Source organism: Aulostomus chinensis, chromosome 14 (assembly GCF_037954235.1).
Source record: "Aulostomus chinensis isolate RoL2024-O1b breed Wild chromosome 14, RoL_Achi_v1.0, whole genome shotgun sequence".
Taxonomy (NCBI): domain Eukaryota; kingdom Metazoa; phylum Chordata; class Actinopteri; order Syngnathiformes; family Aulostomidae; genus Aulostomus; species Aulostomus chinensis.
Genome location: NC_141333.1, coordinates 7,187,344 through 7,215,218, shown reverse-complemented (window position 1 = coordinate 7,215,218; position 27,875 = coordinate 7,187,344). Strand labels below are relative to the sequence as shown.

The following is a 27,875-nucleotide window of genomic DNA, read 5'->3' as shown; positions in this document are numbered from 1 at the left end:
ACGTTCCAGTGGACCACATTTCCACGTCAGGAACTCCCAGATTCTTCCCCCCTCCTGCACCTTTCTGTGGGTTCCGACCAGGGGGACTTCCCGTGTAGGACCTCCGTCAGGGCTGTAGTTGAGGAGAGAAATAATAGTGCGTTCATGAGCAACTGGGGAGTGGGAAAGTTCCAACCTCTTAATACACTGAAGGCTTGTCGAAGGTGGAATCTGGAAAGTTTTTGAGAGCTTTGAGAGGAGGGTTTGACGTCACTCGGCACAGTGGCGTTTGCGGCAGGAGATGAGAAATGATGTCTAAGCCAAAATAATACTCGTCATTGTTAATTTAGGTGGAACTCATTAGCTCAGGTGCTTGTGATGTCAAACAATCCACAGCAGTTTGTAAAATCTGTCATGTTGCTACTTGTGCAGCTAATGTAGCGTTAGCCTTCTGGATTAATATATACAACCTCACTCAACTGTCAATACTGCAAGTGACAGAAATGCATCAGAAATGACCCTTCTGCATTCCGACAGCCGAAATAGAGCAGATTGTGTCGTGACGTCCATGTTTCCTGTTTATTTATTGTTGTTTTGGGAAGCGTTGTGTCGGGGGAAGTAAGCTAGTTTCAAAAAGGCAACTCGCCTACTGACCAGCTGCATGAATGCACAGGGTTTCGAGCAGCTCAGAGACACTAACAAGTCGGGCTCAACGATGAGGTGGCATCATCATTTTCCAGCAGCTTTGACTTTGGCGTAAATTCCAACAACAGTTGGATATCGGTTACTGTAGCTGCGTTAATTTTTGCTTGTCTGCTTCATCCTGCTGCTGGTTCACCATCTAGGGACCTTTTTGTTGTGATTGAAGTTGTTGCAAAACCATTACGTCAACTCTGGCATCTGCACCACAATGGAAATGGAACGGCTAAAACGGAAAATCAGGCGTCTGTATTATGGATGTTTAATCATGCAGTCGCCCCAGGGTCCTGCTCTGGAAAACCATCTATTTTGACCCCCCACCCCTCCTAACCCCACAAATGCACACACACACACACACACACACTTCTTTTCCAATGGATTACCTCATAATATTATGTATTCCGAATTTTGTTCGAGCATTTCCTTCCCACCATTCACCCCTGGGGGCTCCAAGACTCCACTTTTGCAACCACTGGCCTAGAAATGCCACAGTAGGCGCAAAATGAATTATGACAATGAAAGTTTCAGTCACCTCACAATCTGGGCTACCGATGTCCATGGGTGTATTTGTCTCCATGTGTTCATACCTGCCCCTGCTGTGTGTTTAATGATGACCTGTCTGCCAGCACCTTTTGTCAAGTGTGTGTGGCCTAAAAAGCCTCCCTGTGGCTATGTGCTGTTCAGCCTGCTGGCAGGCTTTGTAGGACACCGGGGACCGAGCCCATGCCACCACTCGCCATCTGCCAACGTCTGTGCAGTGCCTTTTGTGAGGAGTACAGGCATAGAGTGTAGAGCAAAAACAGCAGACCCCTCTGGAACGCAAAGAGAAATCGCACACAAACACACTCATCTCACTGTCTCCAACTCACACCTCTTCCTCATCAACATGCAGTGACTTTTGTGGGGGTTCGGAACTGACGACGGCGCTTCCGACAAGTGCCTGAACAGCCTCAATTATAACGATGCCGGTTGGTAATGGAAATAATTATTTCGAGGTCACTGAAGAAGGTCATAATAGTGACCACGATGACGCCGAACACAAACCGGTTGTGATGTTGTTGCGTTTTGTCACAGTTAAAAGGCGTCAAATCAAATTCCCCTGAAGTTCCAACTGTTCTTGTGACACCGTGTAGATCCAAACTGGTAGACAGAGGACAAGCACACATCAGCATCATGGAGGCTCCGAAGAATCAATCAGAGATGCAGCAGACTAATTTAGTGCAGCAGCTGATGTAATAAGAAACAAAGACTTCCTCTCATCTGATATGAATAGCTGTAGCTCTCAGGCTAAATTATCCTGACTTGGGGAGAAAGCAATCTACTTCCTGCCACCGGGGAGACAAAAAGAGATGAGCTTTTAATTACAGACTTGTTTACTGTTGTCATTTTTATCACCTAAATATGTCCCAAAGGTGTTATCTGCCTCTCTTCCTGTCTCCATCTTTGACTTCATCTGTCATCACAAACCACTCAACCAGACTGGATGTTGCATTCAGGGGCAGAAGTAGACAGTCGTTTCATATCCACTGGCCTCTGGCTCCTGTGTTTGATGGAGAAACCGTTCTGCTCAAAGGAGTGACAAATATGCAACAGAATCTCGTAATCAGCAAAGATGGCAGACAGTCAGACCATCTGTGCTTGTGTTCATGTTCCTTATGCTCCATCACCAGTGTGGAACATTTCTAAATCAACTTTCAGCCTTGTGTGGTTTGGATGTACGCGCAGAAGCCTGCCAACCACCTGCAGTCATAATGACGTGATATTTGGTGTATTCTTGATGTGACAACTGTGTCGCACTAAGAAGTGACAGGGATGATGACATGCTGCTTCCATATGAAGGCATCCTTTTAAATGTCTTCAGCACTCAGCATTGCCATTGGGACTCCTCGCTGCCCTCGAAAACAAATGGATAAATAAATGAAAACAAATATTTTAGGTGCCTTTATGTACTTGAACTTTTTAATTTTCATCACAGTGTTTCTGTGTGTGCGTGCGTGCATGCGTGCGTGCAATGCTCCATTCCTTTTACATACAAAGTCGGAGATCAGGCATTTCAAACCCAAGTTCACTGTATGTCAGAGGAAGCTGGAAAAAGTTTAAAAATAAACATTCATTTTTGACATGTCAGCCAATCACGATACCGGTTGATAAGAATACACTCCAGGTATTTTTAGCGCCTGAAGGTCATAGCAACACGTGTACACATCAAAGTTAAAGAGCACTGTGCGTGCCACTGAACTAATGTGACTCAAAGACGGCAGAAGGGCTAAAATATCTGAGGAAATCCAAACTCTACTTTGATCTTTCAGTGCATTTGCTTAGTTGAGGGGAAATTTACCTCGAAAGTGAAGAGTTTAAACCTTCAGTCTGTCACCTTCTAGAATGTGGAGCTTTGTCTTTTGGAGACCAGGAAGAAAGAAAATCCCAGAGTACTCTTGGTTACTGAGATTTATCTCTACAGACACATAAGAGGTATTAAATGTAGCCACAGGTCTCCTCTCTCTCCAGTGTAAAGATGTAAATCCACTGAGGTTTCGTATTTGAGCTTAACCCACCTTCAAGCTCACTCACTGCACTGCACTGCAACTGTCTTTGTGCTTGGAGTGTGGAAACACTCTCTATATTCTCTTGTGCAGCGACTCAAGGTCAAACTAAAAACACCAGAATATCAGCTGAAGGCTTTACTCTTAAAGCAGACCCAATTTCTCTCCAAGAAAATATGAAGTTAAGTTCACCAGTGGGTCACGTCAGCGACTTCAATATTCAAATAATAACCCCCAAAAAGCAAGTACTCTTAATACTGCCACTTCAAACGGCGGTTTCTGAGTAGACGATTGTTTAATTAAGACATGAGGAGTACTCTGATCTTAGTTGCATTATTGTTGCCCGCTGTCGTCCTCTGGGTTCTCACAGCATTGTACGGCAGTCAGACTTCGCAGTGCCCCAGCTTCCAGTCAGTGTTGGCTGTTTCCAACTGAGTTGGTTCCAAAACGATGAGAGTGAGGTCAGAAGTGCACAGCTCATCGACACCACTGAGGACCGAGTATTGTTCACTTCAACTTCCACGAGACGATGTGGCTTTCAGTGGTGGCGTGTTTTGTTTTCAGACATTACTGACAGATTGAGGAACAGATCTGGCATTGTTAGGGATCCTGCATTTTTTGGCATACGAGTGTCCATTTGCACTTTTTAAGATGATTTACTTTCAGTTTACATTCAGATTTTATGCCAAGTAAATAAAGTTCAAAGTATGAGAAATATGAAATGGCTAATTTAATTGGACTTTTTTTTTTTTTTTGGTCTTGTTTATAATTTCTGTTTTGGTGAAATCATATGCAGAATTGATTCAGCTAGCAGTGATTTAATCTGGTATTTCCCTACCAGGCTACCTTCTGCCTGACTGTTATTGCGTTTGCTCCTGTTAAATCTAATGGAGGTCTGCCTGGCCTGGCCTTTGTGGCCCTGTAAAATCCAGCTTTTCAGAGGTCCACACAGCACTAATCAAATCAAACACCCCCGCAGCAGATGAAGCAATGATGCCATTTTCAAGCTCGAGCCATTATTGTCTTTACCCGCTGATGTCATGGACACAAGGTGTGGGTGAGAGGCAGTGAGACGGCGCTGGTGGGATAAATGGAATGCAGCGTCTTTGGATAGCTGCATCTTTATTTAATAAACCAAATGTCGTTTCTCCCTCCTCCAAATTTGACTATTCAAATCCAGATACTGGAAGCAATTTAGGAGATGTTTTTTCATAAATATCATTGCCGCTTTAGTGACAAAACACCGTACCTGGTCCCTGCTGATCTGCATAAAAAGCACCCAAGCATTTTTTTTTTCTCTTCTGTTTGTGCCTGCTTAAGTGCAACAACCTGGGCGTGATGTTGGCTAATTATAGTGTTCCATCTGTGTGAGTAATGCCACTGGAGTTGTGTGGTTATGAATGAAAAGTAGTGACTGTCTTACACACGTTCCACAGTAGGAATTGGGATGTTTGGGTCATTAATCTGGGCTGTTTTTTTTTTTTTTTTAATCTCTGTAGTTTATTACAGCTGTGGAGCAAAAGCAGCCCAGAGAACAGAACACTTGCATGGTCACTGCTCTTTAAATTGCTTGTGTGTGTGTGTGTGTGTGTGTGTGTGTGTGTGTGTGTGTGTGTGTGTGTGTGTGTGTGTGTGATGGATTCTGCTGCATCATGGCAGAAACTTGCCTGGGAATTACACCCTACCCCGCTGCATTATGGATTTTAAGGGACGGCAAGAGCATAAATTCCAACTCATTATGCAGCTGTTTTGTGTGCTAAACTCAGTGCTGCCGCAGGTACTGTACAGTCTCTGCGTGCGGCTGTGCGTGTCTGATAATTCATTGGAGCCTGTGGCATCATCAAACCAAGAGAGACAGTCGCAAGTTATTTGTATCTGTGATGGCTCTGAGCATGTGGACATTGTTATAGGTGGACGATAAGTGAAGGGAATCTTGAAGTGGTTTGGTCTGTTTGCTTTGATATGGTTGTAGAATCATAACAAGCATTGAGACAGTATTAAAAACTATTTTTGTGTTTTGACCGCTGGTCTTTTAAAATATAAAATGTCTACTGTGATTTCCCAGGTTCCTCTTGATTCATACCACCGAACCTAAACTTACCAGAATAAAAGCAATATTGTGGACGGAGGTCAAACAACTCAGCAATGTGCTGATGCAGTGTGTTGCATTAGCATGTGCCTGCAACTGTATTCATGCTATCAGTGGTGTCAGTCTCACAGCCACTGCTCTGACTGTGACTGTGCTTGCTTGATAATTTATCAGAGCCGGTGCTGCGAAATGAATGCAGGGAGGACCAGAGGTGGCTGGGCTCTGCAGTTGCTCTGCAGTGAGTGACTCAGCTGGATGGAGACAGTGTACGGTTACTCTTTCGTACTGTCAGTAGCTCCTTTCTTATCCAGTTTTATCAGGTTTCATCCCTGTGTTCCTCCCATCCCAGTCCCTTTTTTCCTTTTATCCCTTCAGACCACTGATTCCCCACCATGTAGGGCTTGAGACTTTGATACAGACTGTTTTGTCGGGGATCCTTCTGCAAAGCATACAGATAGACGGGCTGCGGCAAAGGCTTGAGACAATCCATTAACACCTTGACAAGCTGCTCCACCACTGGGCTCATCCTCTCTTGCAGATCTCTTATTTTTTTAGGGATGACGAGGTGTGAATGCCAAATAGCCATATGACTGGGACACCAGCAACATGCTGCGGTTTGCAGCAGAGTTGCAGGTGTTTTTAATACCATACCTGTGATGCACACACTTTTAATTTCAGCCCTGTTTGTTCTTGATTGAGGTACAGTCTGATGAGCTGATCAATAATGGGTGCACCTGATTTGTCTTTTGCATTTGAACTCAGTTGCAGTGGTTTTCTACCTAGCATCGAAAACAGCTACTTGTTTTCTTGTGATGTCAGTTCGACTTATCTTGAGAAATCAGCCTTTTTTATCTTCGGAAAAATAAGATGACCCCCCACACACACACACACATCTCAGAGAAAAACACCAGCTAACACAACAATTACGTTTTGATGTTGAAATAAAGGCGTTAAAAAAGCAAGACCAAATGCTGCCATTCTCGTCGCTTGTGAACATGCCTCATCACCCGTTCCATTCTGCAGCAGAATGTAAAAATCCTACCTGACAAGATGTAACAACTTTGGGACATGTGCTCTTTTCTTTCTCTCAAGGATAGCCACTTAAATGTTTCCCCAACAACAGGCACTCTCCTCTTTTTAATAATACAACAGGAGAAATCCTGGACGGTAAGGAGGGAGGAGTGCTAGACTGACAGAGAGAGGCCAGGGGAAGAGTGGGGGAAGAGTATGAGAGTTGAGATGTAGACGATGAGCAGAGTGAAAGAAGAGAACCAGGCCTGCTCTCCAGTGTGCTGATGCTGCTGAAAGACCGGCTGTTCTTTGTCACTTGTAGACCAGAATGACGTAGGTTTCTTTGAGTCTGCTCCCCTTTGGTCCTGGTGTCATGTGAATTATACGGCTGTCTGTCAATGCTTCTCAGGTCTATTGTGAGATAAAGTCCTCTGGGTGGTTCACAAGTGTACTGTAGGAGAGTGTAGTGTAGAAATCTGACTCCTAGACTCAGGTTGCTCTGTGTGTTGTGTGTGTGTGTGTGTGTGTGTGTGTGTGTGTGTGTGTGTTTGTGTGTGTGTGTGCGCGCGCGCCCCTCTAGGGGGTGAGAATGAGTCTCTATACCCTTAAGTCTTAGCGACCAAGCGAAACAATGGACTCATAGAAAGAGGAGGCCCCCCCACACACAAACACACACACACACACATACTCACACACACACACACACACACACACACACACACACACACACACAGGAAGTACAGGCGAGCTCACATAGCTCCCTTTACACTGGTGTCACTGGTGATGTCACTGGTCCTTTAGCCATGACACTGGATAACCTGGCACCAGCAGTGGAACCTGGCCTGGGGCTTGGTCCCAACCTGCACCTTCTAATTGTGTCATCCCCCCTGGACTCGGGAGGTTAATGTCTGCTCCTGTCTGCTCTGTGTTTTCCTGCTGTTCAGTCCAGGATGAAGACACCAGATTCTTTTTTTCAGTCAAATCTTCCACATCACACGTACTGTGGACAAGATTCAAGGACTGTTGAATAGGACATCCTTTGTATCGCTACACTTGCCCTGCACTGTATTACTCCGCAGTCACATTTCTGATGGCTGAATTGCGATACTGCACGCTTACAAATACAAGAGAGAACCTTCCACACTTCTGACATGCAGTACCGTCATGGCCGCCTTCATGGTTGCGGGCCAAACTTTGTTAACACAAAAATCTCTGTTAACACAAGTTACACACAGGCCAGGGGGATGGATAGATAGATAGATAGATAGATAGATAGATAGATAGATAGATAGATAGATAGATAGAAAAGTGAGGTAACGCGAGGCAGCTCAGTCCAGGAGATAGTTGAGGTAAATGGAAAGAATGTGTTGTGCTGTTTCTTTCCTCCATTCAGACAGATTATACAACAATTCAGAGAGAGAGAACTCGAGAGTAAGAAGACAAATCCCAAGTGGCCCACTTAGCAGTTGTTATTTGTGTGAGACAAACTCAGACAAGACAAAAGTGGGTTAGTTGGAAGCCATCACATGATGCACTGTTCACCTCACAGAGATAAAGATAGAGGCAGGTAAGGAGTGAGGCCCAAGAATAGATTCTGGAAATAGAAAATCAGATACAGTAGGGAGTTAACAGCATGGCATGCAAACTGATTAAAAACACTGAGTAACAAAGGGATGTTGACAAGAGAAGGAAAATAGAAGTTCAGAGATCACAATAAAACTGAAAGCACCATCTTGAAAAAACAGCAAAGAAAAGACTGACTTTTAAAAGGGCGAGTCAGAGATGGAAGGAGACGGGAGGAGGAGACATCTATTTGAAGCTGCTGGTCTTTGTTGAAACCCTCAGCCATAGCAACGATGTTTGCTCCTCACTACATGTGTCACACTGACGTATGCACACACCTCGAGAGCACACATGCCTGCATGCTCCCAAAGATGCAAACACATGCTTGCTCCATAATATGTGCATGGCCTTACATTATGTATTATGACACACACGCACATCTACACACACACACACACACACGCACACACACACACACACACACACACTCGTGCAGATTATGAGATATGAGGTGATGCAGGCACAGACCCACACTGTGTCCTGGTGATAATTACATTGTACGTTGTCATGCGAGTGTTGGTGATGTCATTGGTGGCCGTGCGTGCTTCATGTGTGTGTCAAGGACAGAATGCGCTGCTAACATCATTTTGAGCTGTGGACCAAAGCATAAAAGGATATAAGTTAAATCTTACCAAGTATTCAACTCACATTTCTGGTTTTGATTTATCAGAAATTTTGAAGCACAGAAAACATTTTCCTGCCCATCTAATTTATAATTATACGTAGGAATGCACGACATTACATCCTTTGTGTGTGCAGTGGGGGCGCATATCATTTCAATATTTTTTTCAACTAATTTTGCCTGTAGTCAGTATGTAGCTGGTAATATCTCTATAAAAACAATTGTGTATAATTGTTATCATTTTTACATCCCGGAAAACACAAACACTGTGAATTTGAAACAGCAACATTTTTTTTTTTCTAGACTTCCAAAACCTTTGGAGAATCCCTCTCCTCTTACAATATGTTGACGTCATCAGTTGGTTATTGTGGATAAAGGATGATGCAAAACTGAGCAGATTTAAGTATCAGCCATTCGTATGACGTGGATCTATTTGAGAGACATGCAGGTGTTGTCCTGCATCGCCAACATTGCCGTGTTATTTTCATCACCAAAATTCAAAATGAAAAAAATCGTGGCGCAAACAAATTAAGCCGAATCACATAAATACTTTTATCTTATCTTATCAGTCTTATCAAAACAGTTTTTGTAGGGGGTGGGGGCGGAAATTCCAAGGAGCTGAAAACTAAAACCAAGGGTTTGTCATGTAGTTTTCGTTTTATCAAAATTGATTGTTTTTTTTTTAATTTGTGTTGGCAACCCTTATCATGCCGTAACAGTCGTGGTATGTGTGGGCACCGGGATCTAAATATTTTATAACCATAACCGCGCAGCCCTCCCTATAGGGGTCTCAGTAATGAGCTTGAGTCCTCCCTCTCATGTTCATCTCAGTGATGAAAGCGTTTACCTCTGTGTGGAAAACAGTGCTACTGCTCTTATTTATCATTTTCAAATCAAACGCAGTTATTCCAATCAAACGGTGGGGTAGATGTGCTGATTTTCATAAAATATTCACGTGTTGTGAGGAAAAATTACATCTCCGCCCTCAGAATGCACTTTTTAGTTTGCTCTTGCTGCATAGGCAGAAGACCAACAGTTCACGTAGCCGGCGTGATGACAATAAAGACCCTCTGATCACGAATTAAGGTTAAGTTAATTTGTCCGTAGAGCTTCGCCTGACTGTGTTGATGCAGACAGACAGACAGACTACTTTATTAATCCCTTTTGGACATTCCGCCAGGGAAATTGCACTCTCCTCAACATACATTCACAGCACTGTTACCATAGAACAGACTAAAAATAGCAAAGAAGAGGAAACAAAGAAAAATAAAAGAAACACTCATGGCTCACAATGTCACTGTATTTTTCTAATATGTTCTGCCTTCGTTGCAGCTGACTGAGCCAACCAGCGTACATTTTACAACAATGTATGTGGAATGGAGTATAGATTTTGTTTCGTTGTTGAGGCTAAAGGTTTTGTGTTGCTCCCTGCGAAGCATAATTTAAAGACAGTGAAAGCGAGAGCATGTTTAGATCAATGCAGCCCCCTGTAGGGTAGCATGAAGAAACGGAGCCCACGGGTCGATCCTGGGGTGATGGTGGGCCGTGACATGCATCAGCAGACACAGCAGTGGCGGCGGCGGCAAGCTGAGCAGTAGCTCTTCGCTTTGTTCTTTCACGATTTGACCTGACTGCAGTAATAGGAGGGGAGTCTCGCATCATAAATAAAATTGGAACTGGGAAAGCAGCTCATTACTTCTCATACTGCCAATGTTTGAATGCACTCGACTGATTCACTCTGCGGTTACAGTCGCTCCTATTTGATCATATCAGATGTACAATTTACACAGATAGAAATAAATCTTTGAATTAAGTCTGTGGGCAACTTGAACCACTTTACCTTCTATAGTTCTATCTGCTGGATCTACTGTACTTTCCCCTAAAGCCAGTAAACCCAAGGTAGACTCTCATGAACGCTGATACCTAATAGGGACGGTAAACTTCAGGCTTTTGTCAGACTTTCTTTTTATGCATTATGGGCTTTGTGTTTGTCCAGTCATCTGTCCCATTTTTGCAATATCTAATGAATGGTTTGGGGTCACTGTCTTCAAACTTTACACATCCAGACGGATTCATAAACACCTCGAACAGACGAGACCCGACTAGATCCTGGGCTCTTTCACCTTTACACAACACTTCAATATGAGCCATGTTTGTAATCTGTAAGGAATTCAACTGTCCTGCTTGGTCTTGTGAGAATACCATGTCATGTTTACTGTGCACTTTGCATTTTTATGCACTTTGAGAAAAGATCAAGAGGTCCATTTTGATAATAAAATTGCTTGAAACCATTTAAAAAAAACAAAACCCACGTAATGTACAAATAGACCACACCTACGCGTCATTCACTAAAAAGTATGTCAAAAAGGTGAAAAAGATTTTCAAAAAGGTGAAATAAGATATCTGTTGTCAGCTTTCTAGAAGCTGTTATGGCCTCAAAGTGAAGCTAAGTTACTCTCTAGTCACCTCCTCGGGTGAATTATGAATCCTTGGGCTTATGAGATCACAGCTCATCGGTGGAGTCAGGCATACAAATCTGGTTGCCATGGATATGTCTCTCACCTCACTGATTCGTCTCTTTCTTTTTTCCTCTCTCGCTCTCTTGTTAGTGTGTTTGAAGAACAACCCCAGCTGATTTTTTTTTTTTTTTTTTGAAGTCATAACATTTTGACCTGTATCCTTGACGGTTTTAGAACTTCCGGGCTGTCCGTCTTTGTTTCGATGAGTTGGCGCTTGGCTTCAAGCGCGCGGCTGCGTGTGTGTGCATATGAGTTAGCTGAACTTTGAATCACACTTAATCACACTCCATCTGGGAAGTGTTTTCTTCTTTCTTCTGCCAGTAAGCAGGTGGTACGGCCCTCTGTTGCAGATATGATGAGAAATTTTGGACCCTTTCAGTCTAATAGTGGATTAATTGATTAATGGCAGATAATTCATCTCCAAAGATGATAAGCGTTTTTCTTGTCTCAGCTCTCAGATTTAAAGATGGAAACCAGTTCAAGCCTCTTTTTTGTACAGAATCTTTATGTTTTAATTCAAATAATAAAGATAATGCCTATTTGACCTATTTAGGTCAAGTGTCTCACTGCTCCATATTTGACATCAAAGTAGGGAGACTGAGTGAAAGTGTAGCTCCAGCTCTGTATGGCTGGTCTTTATTCCTCGTTTCCAATCCAGACTATAGATTTATTTGATCAATCTGTTTGATCCGGTCTGAGCAGCAGCTTTTCCTCCTTTTATTCTTCCATAGAAATTCCCCTTTCCTGAGCCCATACATCAAGTGAAAAGGCTTCAAAACAAACAATGGCCGACCACACAGAGCCATGAGTCAAGTGCTTTCGAACCCACTTGTTGCTAGGCAGTTCCACATGCTGTTTGATGGAGGCCCTTTCAATGGTCTAGCGAAGTGGGCACCGGTGTAAAAACAGATTTCTCTATTCAGCTCTGGTTGTTATTGTATGCCGAATGCTATTTGAGACTTGAAGTCTCAAGTGTCAAGCTGCAAATCAGCTGTAGTGCTAGCTTTTCAAAACAAGCAGATCTTGAAGTGGGTTGCCTTCAGAAATGGGGATTGTGTGTCTCGGTGCAGGTCCGAGTTGTTGCTGATGTAGTGGTCCTTATCTCTTTCTACCGTGTGTTTTTGTCCTGTGTAATCTGACCTCATCTAGGTACAATCAGCACGTACAGAGAGACAGATATGGCTGCTGTGACAGCGGCCAGGTAATAGGAGACGAGATTCTTGTCGTTGCTATGAAGGTGATTACTGCCACTTGGCTGTCGTATTAATAAAAAGACCAAAACTGATGTTCATATTCCTCTGCAGCCGATGAACTGTTGAGTTTACAGTGGTCAGCGATTCGACTGATCTGCAGTTGAAGGTTCCAGTATTAAAGTATGGAAAATCCTGACCATGTTTGATTTTGCTGATTGACTGCTGCTAATGATACAATCAGTGTGACCCAGAGCAGCCACAGCAGTTCAGTTCAGACTCCTCAATCTTAACATGGGAATTTTTAGTGGCTGTTACCATTTTATTTATTGATCTTTTAGTCAGGGACTATATTTATTGCCCCTTGAGTAGTCCTTGTATTTATTTTTATCTGGTGTTTTTACCCAAAACATTCCGTTTTTATATGAAAATGCCTAAAATGGCAGTTGAAGCACATCTGAGGCTGGAAGTGAGTATGAATAAAGATGGATGCACACAAGGAAAGCAAGTTGCTCTCAGTAGAAAAGAAATATTAGAACTGTGCCATGGTCAAATGCATCCTATGTATCCATAAATAGGTTACTATAATTGCTGACCTGTATTTACTGCCAATGAACTGTATCGTTACACTCAGTGCCTTTTTGTTTTTCATTTCTGTCAGGATGTGGGGGTTTTTTTGCCAAGAAAGTTCAATTGAAGTTGTTTTGATGGCGTATGCAAATGTACAGTATACTTAGGTTACAGGAGGCTGGGGGATCAAAGATCATCCATGAAATGCGACCTGTATGTGGTCCACCAGACCTGAACTGAGGCACGGCCTAGAAAGTGGAACAGCCTCAATTTCAGAGGGACAGGCAGAGACGCATAACATGGCTTTGGACGCTCAGAGGAAGATTGGCATGGGCCAGATGCTGTGATCAGTAGGATTATACGTGTTTTTTTCCCCCCTATCGGAAACAATTTATTTTGAGAGCATTTTCTGGATTTACTGTTCAGTCAGTCGGGTTTTACTTTTTCAGTGAACATCAGTGTCACTGCAATGACTTCGGAAGATTTTGACAGCACTGTAGGGTTCCTTCCATCGTCGCCGCTTTTGTCTCATTGTATTTGCTGAAAACTGCTGACCTGCAGTACTTAGGGTGATTTAAATGAGCGTGAAGCTTTCTGTTGCTCGTGTGAGGAACTGCCTACTGCTTTATTGAGCCAGTTATCCAGTGAATGATGCTGCGAATATCCTGAATTTCTGAAACTGCAACTGTGACGGTCAACCTTGGGACTCCAGGATGCGGCGCCAGTGTGTGTGTGTGCTACTTTTTAACAAGATCGGTTGAATAATGCAGTCTTTCATCCTCCATGAATCAAATCAAGTAAGTTCTTGAGTGGAGACTTCAAGAGAACAACAAACAGGAAACAAATTGATTTTTGATTCCGAGGGTTGACTGAGACTATGACGACGGCGTCCTCCTGTCTGGAAGTTCCCATCAGCCCTTTCTGCTATCGTCGTCACTCCTGGGTTGGGTATGTGAAGATGAAGGAACCCAGCTTTGTGTGTATGTGTGTGTGTGTGTGTGTGTGTGTGTGTGTGTGTGTGTGTGTGTGTGTGATAATTTCGCTGCAGTATGTCATTCTTATTACGTTTTTGTAGCGCTAGCTCAGTGTAGATGACACTTGGAAATTGCTGGTGACACTTCCAGCGATAAAATCCCCACGGTGCATAAGAAGAGAGCCGCGATGTGGAAAGGTGACTCTCTCATTACCTCACTAACTTTAATTACACTGATTTCTTCATTGATTTCAATAGAGTTCCTAAAATGATCTCAGCTGCTCAGGTGACATGAGAGAAACATTTCCTCTCGGGGGATTTCATTTTCACCCAGTCTTAATATGAGCACAGGATGATCATTTCTACCCTCATGAATGGTAATCACCCCTCCATGCACACTACATTACTGTAACATAACTAGACACTGTGTACTTAAGTAAAATACACCCGAAGCTTGAGTTATGCATCGATTTTAAAAAAAGCCCCAGTCATGTGGAATCTGGACAAGTGAAGTGTGTACACAGCTGCCTGGTGATGTGGTGATCCTTCCCTCGTTTATTCTCCTTGATCTATGAACCTGAAGTGATTCATTGTTTTGAACCACTTTGTGGGTTACAGTACACTCCCACGGATCTTGAAGCCTGATACAAAGGTGCTATGTTTATGTAAAAAGGAAAGAGTCCGCTAGACTTTGTGTGCTTTTTCCTTGTTCGTATGTCACGATGAACACTTAAAACTTTACGAGTCAGAAATATCCGCTGTGTAAACTACACAGACGCATGCGTGTTATTTTATTGAAGTAGAATACTTGAAATTAATAACAGACCTAAATATCCTCAGATGATTGAGTGTGACTGGATGTTGGATCTTTGAAATGCAGCAATAATAGCACATGTGCTGCTGGGTTCCTTGGCGCTGTGTACGTAGTGGCTCTAAATAATTGAGTTAGACTGGAGGAAGTGGGACAACCCCTTTTTTGTGCGAGTGATGGTGGGGGATTTTTTTTTTTATTTTTTATTGTGACCGAGCAGGACTGGATGTCACGTACAGATAAAAATGTTTCTATTTAAGTCCAAACATCACTCTCAAGCGTAAAAGACAGCACCACATAGCCCGACTACAGCAACGCTGGTACTCGTGTGTAGTTGGGCCAGATCTCATCGCTAGTCAAGCTTGTGCTCAAGCTTCTCTGGGATCTCTTAAGGCTTTTGCTTTGGTAGATGTGTTCCATCCTGCACAACTGAATATTCACACATTTACACCGAGCACCCCCGCCCCGTTATCGCAGCGTGAGTGTTGCTGACGTCACGGTACGGTGCTTGCTGAAAAGGAGCATTACTGTGTGACCAGGGGATTAGGTTAATCACAGGGGAGCTGGCTGCAGTGCCTTCTTTTTCAGAGAAGGGAATTAGATTTATACAGAGTGAGAGGGAGGTGGAAGCTCGCAGATGTTATGTTGCAGTAAATCCGACAAGACGGACAGCCTCTGTCAGAATATCATATATGACAGCTCATAGATAAGTGTTTATCATCTTTGTTTTACCAAATCTGTCTCTTCTCCGCTCTGATCTTACATTTGGGAGCGTGACTGTGGATGTAGTTTAACCCAACGTTCCACCAGAGTTCATCTAAATTCATTGTTTTTTGTTTTTTTGTTTTTTGTTTTTTTTTTTGCTGGCGATTACACCAAATGCTCACGATGAAAAGATGTTTCACTTAGTTTCCATGCTTCTGAGGTGAGAGAGAGCAGAGCTTTGCAGACACAAACACTTGAAGCAGAGAGCGAGTGAGATAAGGCCATCTTTATTATTTACTCCTTATTTACTCCTCTGGGTAGAACTGCATCTGGGGAACTCCCGGAAGTGTGCGTTTTAGAGGGAGGAGCAGACTTACTGGAATTTGGAAGAAAATTGGAAGGTTCCTGAATCCTCCCTCAGTTTGCCACATTCTTCTTCGCTGAGTTAAAATGCTGTACTCAGCTGAGTCAGCAAGGTAAAGGGAAGTCCTGTTTGCTGTCAGTCATTGTGACATCGTCAATCTTAAGCTTCTTCCAAATGATGGGATCCAGTATCACACCAGGAAAACTCCTATGAATCTATTATCTCTCATCGGCAAAAATGTCTTTCTTTTATGTGCCACTCTTTTCTTTTTCAAAGAACATGTCTGATCACTCTGACCTCCTCTCCTCTCTCTCTTTTTAGAAACGGTATTTTCGTAAATAGCTTTCAGGGATCGTGTCTGGTGTTTGATCCTGATGTAAAACGATTGGGAGTGTTCGTATGAGAGAGGCTGCATTCTTGTCCAAGTTGACGTCGTCAACTCAAGTTCTGCGAGCTACATCAGAGGTTCTTTTTGCAGGGTTTAGTTCAAGTTCGTCTGCAGAGTGATCGATCAATTTCAAATCACGTGGCAGAGCGGCGAGGCAGAGTTGGACAGCGCAATGTGACAGGTTACTCTTAAGCCGTCTAACTGATCGATGCCTAATTATGGGTCCCTGCAGATTTTAAAGCTTTTTTATTTGGCTCATTTTTTTTAATCGCATACCATATGTCGCGTCAAAAAGTAGAATATAATATCAGCAGTTTGCTCAAGTTTAATAACGTAGGCTAATTGGAGTATCTTCAGTATTAATCTATAAGTTAAAGCTGATCAGCCATGCTTTCATCGTAATGACAATTCCTGTAGAGTAATTAGAGGTTTACTCTGCTGTATTGAGTTCCTCAGATTCTTGTTAACATGATTTATTAATGTACCCCTCGATCATCCTCGTTCGTGGGTGTAAGTATAGAACAGGCTCTCATTACCTCCTCGCGTCTTCTTTTGAGGTGCTGAGATCATGTAATTAAACCTGACACAACATTTGAAGGAGCTTGTCCTGTATAAACTCCCTGCATGACTCATCTGGTGGCACATCATGTATGCCACGTCCTGCAAATGGAAGTCCCAGATTGTTTGGTCCAATTCAATGCAGTATAATACAGTTGCACACTGCCATCTTGTGGGCGCAGGCACAACAACCCTCGTGTGGGATGAACCGCTGCCTTCGAGTGTTCGTCCTCTGCCAGCCGGTTTAGCTTGTGAGCTCACGAGGGCACATGAGATCAGGATCCAGAAGAAACGCTTTCAGTATTGTAACGTGAGAAGGTGTAAGAACAGTCCAACAGCAGTTTAGTGCCCTACCCAAGAGAGAATAGTTTCACTGGGTGGTTGTGGTTTACTTGCATCAACAGGTTTTACAATTTAACACTTCCTCACACACTTCTTCATACCTGTAAACTCAAGGCTTCATGATTATGCAACCTGACCATGACATGGTTTTATATCTGATTAATGTCAAAGAATGAAGAAATGGAGGGTATTGTCAGTAGGTAAGTGTCTCAATCTGAACGTTGTTAATTATGCTAATTGCAAAGAGCTTCACAGATTGAATTGTGCACTAAAGGTGGCCTTGTTGTACGTCTGATTTATGTAAGACGAATTGAAATAAAGATTACAGACTCTTGTCTTGTGATAGTCATAGAAAATATTGATTGCCAGATATTTCAAGTCTGAACAAAGAGATTCTATTACCGTCAGAGATAATCATTCAAATTGGATCTGGAACTATTTTTATTAGTAGCAATTCTGAGCTTAATCAAGGAGGAATCCCTTGGCTGGGAGAGTTCCAGTATGACCTGCAGAGCGAGAACGTTGCAGTGATTCACGTCAGGTCTCACTGATCCTCCCGACCCATATTCATTTTTTTTGTTTAGAAGCTATGACTCATGTCCAAATGTTTGTCGTATTTTGAAAATCCCTGTCAGAGACTGGTTCAGTTCTCACACAAGCAGGTTTTCTTGGCTACCAGTGTGAAAGGAAGTGAAGATGACTGAATGACCCATGCAGCCAATAAGACTTTTCTCTCACACATTTTGAACAAAAGACATGAAGTTAACAGGCTTATTACTAGACATTAGTCTCAGCTGCAAAGTGAGAGTAGAGCTAAATGAAGAGAGAGCTGTCCATTCCTGGGAATCAAACCCAAATTCGTTAGTCGCTGACCCTCTCCTCCCGTGTTTGTTATCTATTTTCTCAGTAACTTCCATTCATTGTTATGACATTTATAATGATAGTTACTGAGAAAATAGATAACAAACACAGGAGGAGAGGGTCAGCGACTTACGAATTTGGGTTTGATTCCCAGGAATGGACAGCTCTCCCTTCATTTAGCTCTACTCTTATGTTTACTATCTACTTTCTCAGTAACTGTCATTATAAATGACATAACAGTTAATGAAAGCAACTGATGTGGTTTGAATCTTGGGAAAGCTTCATGCACCCTTGAGCTGAGACTATTTTTGTACACCTAATGTTTCCCAAGGTCAAGACTGAACGACTCAATGTTATCTAGAATGGCTTGTGACTGGTAAGCACAGTATGTTTAAAGAATGACGAAAAAAATAAATGCTGTTCTCTGTTATGTTCTTTTGAACTGAGTAGATTAGTTGAGTCCCATAAGAGATGGAGGTGTTTTTCGAGCCGGCGCTACACTGTACAACACTGTGCTAAATGTCATATAAACAACAAGAGACCTCAAGTGATTGGGGTGTTTCTGCACTGTATATGTAAGGTGTTACTGAACATTTTCCCACAATAATTATTGAACTACATTAACTGCACATTTGTCAACCAACATGAGATCCGCAATGATCCATAAATATTTTAGTTGTGACTGTCATTGCACTTTGTAGACGGTCCCTGCCCACTCCTGGCCCAGTCAGCTGTAATGCACCTGTTTTCTGTCTTTAAGGGGGCAGCTCATTCTGATGAATTCAGCTTGTACACTTACTAATACTGAAAGATGCACTGTTTGAGTTGAAGAAGCCTTCACTTCGGAGTTATTGATCCTGCAGGTTTAACTCTGAATGTAGTTCCAACCGTGACGGCTCACTTCTGCTCCTCGTTTTGCTCCACTTCCTTTCTTTTGCACCGAACTATTATGTCCTGTAATATGATAAGAGGAACTACTTATTCATTATTCATATTCATGATGTCGGTGTTGGCTAACAGTCATGACGGAGATGTATGTAAGTAATGAAAGGAGGCTTTTGTTAACATTGTTCCTGTAAACAAGGGCCGACCACCAACCCAAACAAGATGAGATTTTGGGCTTTAGAAAACTACCCTTATAAGCCCGAAATATGTCTATCAACATGTTAAAAAAGCAAGTGGTCTCAAAACAGAGTTGAGAAACATTAGTTGGATGAGGAATTTCTTCCCTATTTTCCAGGGTATTTAGAAGACCGAAGAATAAAACAAGCTAACACTCCATCTCATCATGGTGACTCTATTCGCTGTGTTCTACAGCAGCAGTTGAGGTTTAGCCAGCGTAACTTTTTAGGTCATCTCTTTTATGGCACAACTATTGTATGTGCCACCATTTATCACCTAAATGTAATCACAGTTATCATGATATGAGGACTTGGGTCTCAGAATAGTATACAGTAAAATCCCATCAGGCACCGGACCCCCTGCAAGTGCACCAGATGCCGCTTTCTCTCTCGCACGGATGCACGCTGACGCTGAGGGTTGTTCGGCTTCCAGCGTAAAAATGAACACAATGTTCAGTTTACACTGGTGACAGGTGTAGTAGCTTTAGCAGTGAGTAATCATTTGCTGAGTCGATGTGTTTTTGAATATTCTAAAGGTATAAACACTTAACATTTTCTAATGACAAACATGATGGATGACTCCATTCCAGTGGTTCCACTCCAGAACTTGAATGTGCCTCTTTACTCTGCTGGGCTGCTCTGAAGGGAACAGAGCTCCTTACACACACACACACACACACACACACACGCGCACACGCACACACACTCTCACACGTATGCACACACACGCACCGCGGGGAGGAACTATAGCCTTGTTGTACAGAGGAGTCCAAAGGGTGAGAGAGTGTCAGTGTTAACAAGCGTTGGAAGTGTTGTGTGATGGGATCAGTGCTTGTGTTATTGTGTGTGACGCGATGTGTGTTTGGATACCTGGCTGCTTCGTGTAGTTGTGCCTAGGAGGGGAAGGCTGATGGATGATATGCTGACTAACTTTTTAGGTTTTATTGGTGACTGTCATGTGTGATAGTGTGACTGCTGTGTGAAGAGTTTTATAGGTGAGTGTGTGATTGTTTTGAATGAACTTTCAAAGTAATATTAATGTGGATGTATGACAGAGTGTGTGGGAGCCAGCGTGTGATGATGTTGACATGTCAGATAGGTCTGCTGTGGTGTGTGACATTTGAATGCTAGCTCTGTGTGTGTGAGAAATAGTGCGCTATTGATACTAACACTCTGGGTGTGTTCTAGTTGATGTTTTTAGTTGAATGTGATGGTATGTGCCGGGTTTGTGTGCATGAGTAAATGTGCATGTGTGTGTCGGGGCAATGTACCGGCGTTCACCCTGTGCCAGAGGAAGGGTTCATTTTGACTTCAGTGAGGAAGTCATCAGGAAACTCCATGCCGTCAACCATGGACATGCTCACAGGTCAGCACACACACTTCAAGATGTCTGTTTGGATTTTGTCTGGTGTCATTTTCAGCTTCGTACTTCCCAATGTCAACCTGTGTCACCTATTTAAAGTATTTTCTTTAAATAATGCGCCCTTAATGGCTTGTAGTAATTTATCATTCCCTCCTGTGTCCTGTATATGTTGAGTCTTACTTCCTTTTTCCCAGCAGTCCTCTCCTGTGGTTCCCCTCGTTACTACAATCCTCATCTTGAAAGCGCTATGTGCATTGTCACATGTTTGAGTGAGAAAGTCTCATTTCATGTCAATAATTTGACCTGACTGGGAACCGTAGAGATGAGTTTCTTTATTGTACTCATTTTTGTTTTTTGAAGCCACAGTGTTGTAAATATAGACCAGATAACCCAAAGGATGTCGTAGGACGTGAAGGATCTCCTCTATTCGTCCCAGCCTTCAGCTACTCTGGTTTCCTGTCTGGCTGTGTTAGTTTCACAAGGACAAATACGTGACAAGTGCATTAGCAAAAACAGATCAGAGCCATCTCTTAAAATGGGAAAGAATGAATGAAAAAAGAGAGAAATAGATGCACCATGAATTGAATTTATTTGCAAATGAACTCTTCATGTTACTTTAAAGGGATTATTGTTGCGACACTCATTGTGTTGTTTTGCCCTTCTACTTCATCTGCATAGACTGTCTATTTCTCTATTTTGACCAGTCAAGATAAAATAACATCCACAAACCTGGTGGCACAGTCTTCCCTGGTCACTGTGAGGCCGACAGTGTCATCATCAGCCGGAGCAGTATTCGGTGTACAGCTGTGAATCAACTGCAGGACTAGAGGGTGAAAAAAAAGCAAATAAAGGCACTAATTGATGACTGTTTCTTGGCGTTTTTGAGCGTTTAAGTCGGGATGAAATAAAGCACTGTGAAAAACTAGGCTGGATCTCACCCCAGGAGGACTGTGCTTATTTTGGCTCAGCTGGAGATGCGTGTGCCTACCGACTGGGAGTCTTGCAAAGTTTAACAGAAACTAGGACTTTGAAAATATACGCTTGGATTTCTAACAGTGGCTGAAGTGATGCTGTCAGAATGCCTTGACAGGACTGCAGCACCAGCAACTGATTTACTGTGTTTGCAATTTATGGAACAACTCTACATTTAAATTGGGCACTTCAGCTGTCTTGATTTTTTTTCAAGTAATGCTATTATTAATATTATAATTATTGTTAGTAGTAGTAGTAGTAGTAGTATTTGGCAGCTGGAGATAATCATTTGTGATAAAGGGTTTCTAAACTTTTCAGCTCCCACCTCCCAAAATAAAGGTTCCTAGAGACTCGTGATCCCTGCTGCCCTACAGTGGTTTAAGCATAAATATTGAATCCGTCCACAAGCTCATCTGACCACATTTGAATTTGAATTGATTTTACCTGCGTTTTAATGTTGTAAAGTCAGTAGTGCCTTGTAAAAGTGATTTCCGGTCTTTTTAAAATTGTTTTTGCTGAGGTTCGGACTACCTAAACAACAAATACCCCTGAAGGCAAAATCTCACGTTCCACTTTTTCTGCTTTAGCTCCTGAGACGTTCACCTCTGACTGGGTGGGTTCCACCTCTTTGACTGAGGGTTTCCTGTGGAAAGTACTGGACCATACTGACGAAAGCAAAAGTACACAGATGGGACTCTGTGCTGTGCAGCGTGGTTGAATCATTAGACAGGTAGATGTAGACGTGTACGAGACACACGTGACCGTTGGGGTATAATTACTCCATCACTGCTTCATACCTCTAGTCTACCAGTACACACATGTGCTTTTGTCCGAACACACTGCAGCTTATGATATATTTACACACTTGCAGCTGCCCTTTGCCACTTATTGCGTGTTTGTGCGCATAAATTTGCAGCCCATATGATTCCCAGGAAGTCTTTCTCACATGTCGGGCTTGCGCGGCTGATCTCCTGCAGAGATGGGCTTAACCACATATTTGGACAGTGACCTGGATTCCAGTGGCACAATAACAAGGATCAGGGCTCTTTTGTCTGGGTTCCCTTTTTTATTATTATTGTTTTTTTATTTCCAGCATCACACCATCTCAGACAAGCATTAAGTTCATGACGAGGAACTCCAATTTTACTAAAGTGGCTTCCAGTAACAACTGTATGTTTTTTGGGAACATTGGTTGTGAAACAGTATAAATAAACAAATTAATAATCACTCAAGAAAGTAGTGGTTTTTTTTATGTCCAGCAGACAACAGAGAGCCTTTCTAGGTTTAAAAAAAAAAAAAAAAAGTCCAGCAGCTTTGCATGTAACAGTGATTTTAAATGTTCTGTAGACCAAAAACAATGTGGCTAAACAGAGTTTATGTCCCAGCTGCTGGCAGGATGACCTTCAACCGCATCAAAATAGCTTTGGCTTGGGATTTTTTAGCCCAGCGTGATGTACAGAATAAATAAACCCGAGTGACCTCTGTAGCTTCATCTTATATTCCTCTCAGTTGTGCAAACCATTTTTCTTTCCAGGGCAGGATGTTTTGCGAACAGTGTTGGCTTACCCGTGACTGGGGCGCAGCACTGTGTTGAAGAGCATGTGGTTTTACAGTATTTACTGTATAATATGTTGTTGTGGAAACGTAAAGATGTGGCGGATGCGTAGGACTGCAGTGGTGATGTGGTTGGGGCTGTGGGTTCTGGAATGACTGATGAAGTCAGAATTAGGCGCCACTGCTGTTGTAATTGCAATGTCACCTATGATAATGATGAGTCAGAGAGGTTTCCTCTCCAAAGAGCAGCATTTTATCAATAATGTTACAAATTTTATAGATTAGAAGTCTTAACTCCCAGCAGTTTAAAGTGATACTTCACCTAAAGGGTGTATTTTGACTTTCAGGTACCCACAGTTAAGTGTCTTGTTCTGTGCTGCATTGTTTCTTAAAGCCGTATTGCTTCAATGTTAGAGATGTGGAGACTCCAGGCACTGTGACCTTGAGTAGCCTGAGTTTGAACAGACCACTGAATGTAATGGAAAAAGATGCCACTGCCAGGAATGTTTTTGTAATGTCCTGCTCAGTTTTCATGTTTTAGTCTTTCATTTTTACTCGTATTGTCTTGTTAGTTTTCAGTTCAAACACTTTCTCATCACTCTGACACGCAGTGCTGTTACCTTTAAACTTTATTAACACGTGCAGACACAAAGAAACACACCTGCTACATGCTTGTAGCCTATCGTTATCTCTTTTCACCACAGCGCCACACCGTTTGTCCAGCTCTGCTTTGTATTTCCTGAAATTGTACAACATCCAGGCTGTGTACTTTGGCTGTAAATAATTTCTAAATGAGAGCATCTGCTGGATGAATTTGAACCTTAATGTGCATGGATAATGACTTGGCACAAGTCTTGATTACGTTCGTGGCCTGATTTCTATTAATAAGTGCTGTATCTAGTTAGACTGCTGAGTTGTTGTTTTTTTTTTCTCTATCAGTCAGTCAAAATTCCTTTTTTGTCATTGACGATATTGGTCAGTCACATCAGTCAGATGCAGCGTCGGTTAAAATAGATATGCTTAACAACAAAACCTGAGCTGGATATCTCTCATCACAGTTGTGTACCTCTGTGACGCGTCTGCCACAGTGACCTTGACCTTTGATCACTAACATATTTCCAGGTCATCTCCGAGGCCCAGCAGATGTTTGCACTGTATTTGAAGAAATTTCCTTGAGGTATTCCTGAAAAATTGTGGATTTGTGAGGAGACAGTGACCTTTATCTATGACCTTTGACCACACCCCCACCCCCCCCACCAACTTCACTTCCTCAAGTCTCAGTGGACATTTGAGCCAAATCTGTACTCCACTTGTAACTGTGACAGTGTGATGCAGGCCTGCCCCTCCGGGGCTCCAGGCAGTTTCAAGGGAGGCTCAGGGAATAGGATTGAACTATAAGTTAATAAAGGACATGGTGTGTAGTGAACCAGGCTAAATGTTTGTGTTTCGGTTAAAATAGATATGCTGAAGAGATGCAGTCGTTTACTCTTCCTTGGGACAACTGCTTTTTACTTATTTGTCATGTATTGCATCAGCTCTTTAGCCTTTCCGTCAGTCAAAATTCCTTTTTTGTCATCAGTCACATCAGTCAGACATGCAGCTGTGCCATGGGAACGGAATGTTGTGTGATCCTAGCAAATCGTTGGGGGTCAGAGGGAACAATTCCTGATAGCTTTAAGGCAACAGAATGCCACAAATACAATAAATTCACTGTCTCTGCTGAATAATTCCAGTGAAAAGGACAAGACATCCGTTCCTGCCAAGTTCCCAATGTGTGTCCTCTGCAGCCTTTTGGAAGATTACTAATTTCATATTGCTGTCCTGCTACAGACCATAAACACAAGTGTGCGTCATGAAACCAGCATGATTCTTTTACCTTCCCTTCACACACTGACAGATTACCGGCATGCGGTATTTTCTCTCAGTCTGGCCTTTCACATGGTGGCAAGAAGAGGCCAGAAGGCATGTTTGATTCTCAATGCGCGGTTGGAAATTCAGATTGGTACAAACTGAGGTTTATGGGCATAATTCTGGCGCTTCAAGTCATTTCTGTGGTTTATGCTGTTAAATAATAGATTATTTATCTGAGAATATAAATCAAACAAAGAGTAAATATAACTTTGGCAGAGACGATGCATTTTTTGGATATTAGGAATGAAATAAAACACAAGCTGGAGCCAACATAACTCCACATTGGCTGTGAGTGGCCGGCGCTGCGGCTCGTTTCTGATGTCAGGAAATATTAATGATGTGTTTGGATTTACAGGACAAATGGAGTGCAGTTTTAGTGTTTTACAATGAGGAGACCTGCCTGAACCTAACTTCTTGAGTTGTGGGCTTGTTGGCTTCTGTTGTTGTAGTTTTAGATATCCCTCAACAGATTCATGTTTCATTGACATCTTTGTATCATCAAATCCATCTGTGGAGGATCCATGATCCTTGTGGGGTAGTTCCGGGCTCTGGCACATCTCAGCGAGCAGGCTGGTTAGAGAGAAAGATCTCTGGCTCGAGAGCTTCGTAAGGGACACTGGAAATCGTAGTTTCCAACAGTTCTACCAGTGATGCGGTGGAACTGATTTGAACTGTGATGCCTTCTCTGGCTGCAAGTTTGTTGATCTTAGTACAATTACACATTTAGTAACAAAATCCAAAATGAGTGTGAATTGAAGAATGAAATATTTAAACCAAGGCTAAGAGTAGGACAAACAGGAGGTGTTACCATGACACCACTGTTTGCACAACCTGACAGACAAATGGTCACTGGTTTCCCCTCACCATAACACACAGGAAGCAAGAGATTAATTTGGAGTAAAAGAATGCGCTCGCTCTCTCTCTCTCTCTGTCTCTCTCTCTCTCTGTCTCTCTCTCTCTCTCTCTGTCTCTCTCTCTCTCTCTCATTTCAAGACACCTGTTTCTCTGTAACAGTTTAGTTGCAGCTGTATGGCGGTTGTGTGTCAGATTGGCCAGCTGAAGGCTCACCGGTGTTTAATTAGGAATAGAGAAATCCCTGCAATCACTGATTTGGGGATGGCATAGAGGGCAAATGTCATCAACACAGCACACCCATGCAGAACCTACGGGTCCGAGAGGTCACTTGTCCCTGCTTCTATCAGCCTTGTCAATGACTCTCTGAAACTGACATTTGTGCTTGGTACTTGTATTAATTTGCAGTGTCTTGATGAAATTAAGCACCTCTGATACCAACAAAACCTGAGCTGGATATCTCTCATCACAGTTGTGTACCTCTGTGACGCGTCTGCCACAGTGACCTTGACCTTTGATCACTAACATATTTCCAGGTCATCTCCGAGGCCCAGCAGATGTTTGCACTGTATTTGAAGAAATTTCCTTGAGGTATTCCTGAAAAATTGTGGATGTGTGAGGAGACAGTGACCTTTATCTATGACCTTTGACCAACCCCCCCCCCCCCCCCCAACTTCACTTCCTCAAGTCTCAGTGGACATTTGAGCCAAATCTGTACTCCACTTGTAACTGTGACAGTGTGATGCAGGCCTGCCCCTCCGGGGCTCCAGGCAGTTTCAAGGGAGGCTCAGGGAATAGGATTGAACTATAAGTTAATAAAGGACATGGTGTGTAGTGAACCAGGCTAAATGTTTGTGTTTCGGTTAAAATAGATATGCTGAAGAGATGCAGTCGTTTACTCTTCCTTGGGACAACTGCTTTTTACTTATTTGTCATGTATTGCATCAGCTCTTTAGCCTTTCCGTCAGTCAAAATTCCTTTTTTGTCATCAGTCACATCAGTCAGACATGCAGCTGTGCCATGGGAACGGAATGTTGTGTGATCCTAGCAAATCGTTGGGGGTCAGAGGGAACAATTCCTGATAGCTTTAAGGCAACAGAATGCCACAAATACAATAAATTCACTGTCTCTGCTGAATAATTCCAGTGAAAAGGACAAGACATCCGTTCCTGCCAAGTTCCCAATGTGTGTCCTCTGCAGCGTTTTGGAAGATTACTAATTTCATATTGCTGTCCTGCTACAGACCATAAACACAAGTGTGCGTCATGAAACCAGCATGATTCTTTTACCTTCCCTTCACACACTGACAGATTACCGGCATGCTGGTTTAAACTATTACTGCCTCTACCTTGGAAACACATCTGAGTCCACACAACAAAGCATTTAGCCCCCGGGCGTCTGATCTCTCAGCAGTTTGGATAATCGCACCTTGTGCTCATCCTGTCCCAGTTTAAATGATTCTTACTGACAAAGCTCTGAGTGTGGTATTTTTTTTTTTTTACATCTATGTTAATATTTACAATAGATATAGAAGATCCAGGCATGACTTATTGATCAACATCAAAGAGAACTCTTGAGAGAGAAGTACGAGTGAGATGGGTTTGTCAGACATACACGCTGATCCTATACACTACAAGGACCCCCCCCCCCCCCCCCCCCCATTCAGGGAAAATGTATTTTGTTCCCAAGGACTGTCTTTGTGTTTTAATCAAACCCAAGTGCAGTTTAATCACTGGTACAGTGAGTTTTGGGCTCTTGGAAAGCAGTAATCGTACTCTGGTGTGGGTTGAAACAGCCAGCATGAGACTTCCTCAAGTGGTTCAGCTTAGACTCATTGGATTTGATCACGTGACCCATATCACATGTACTTAAGATGACATCACCCTGTGTATTTCAAGTATGACGAAGAGCATTTGCTTAAAACATTACTTGTTGTTTCTGCGGCGCACGGTTCCAACATAAAGGACCGGATATTGGTGCCCTGCGGTGTGCGAGCTGTTTCTTCTTCCTCGCGTGGATCTTGGACCCATAAATGGATGTAGGGAAGGATTCAAAAGGAATTGCGCTCGATGGAGTCCCGTCATCACCAGTGTCACCAGAATTTTCTATAACTCCTCAGTAAACGTCATGTCCATCCATCCAGCTTTCAATTCACTTCAGTAGCCAAAAGGTCACAAAGCCAAAAAGGTCAAACTGAGGTTTCCAGAGAAGTCGAGGGATCGCTAAAGGCTGTAGGATTCCGTCTTTAGGAATGT

At 42.7% G+C, this 27,875-nt stretch overlaps 1 protein-coding gene and 1 long non-coding RNA gene across 6 annotated transcripts in view; one reads left to right on the top strand and one right to left on the bottom strand.

The window, feature by feature from the left end:
* pde4ba (phosphodiesterase 4B, cAMP-specific a) overlaps positions 1–27,875 on the top strand; it is a 155,897-nt gene that overhangs the window by 70,325 nt on the left and 57,697 nt on the right. The window contains exon 1 of one of the 4 annotated variants that reach the window (XM_086225583.1): positions 19,751–20,334. The exons of the other annotated variants lie outside the window; for them this stretch is intronic. Within the exon in view, the coding sequence (XP_086081709.1) occupies positions 20,234–20,334 (101 nt within the window). The 5' untranslated portion in view covers positions 19,751–20,233. Of the gene's footprint in view, positions 1–19,750; positions 20,335–27,875 lie in introns of those variants that run through there. 4 annotated transcript variants of the gene reach the window in all.
* On the bottom strand, positions 91–27,875 carry LOC147249574 (uncharacterized). Of its 2 annotated transcripts, none has more exons than XR_015119391.1 (3): positions 27,550–27,875; positions 21,061–21,154; positions 91–112 (listed from the first exon to the last, which is right to left on the bottom strand). It is a non-coding gene; the product is annotated as an uncharacterized LOC147249574 (long non-coding RNA). The 2 variants fall into 2 exon arrangements; XR_015119392.1 differs by lacking the exon at positions 91–112 and adding an exon at positions 20,669–20,795.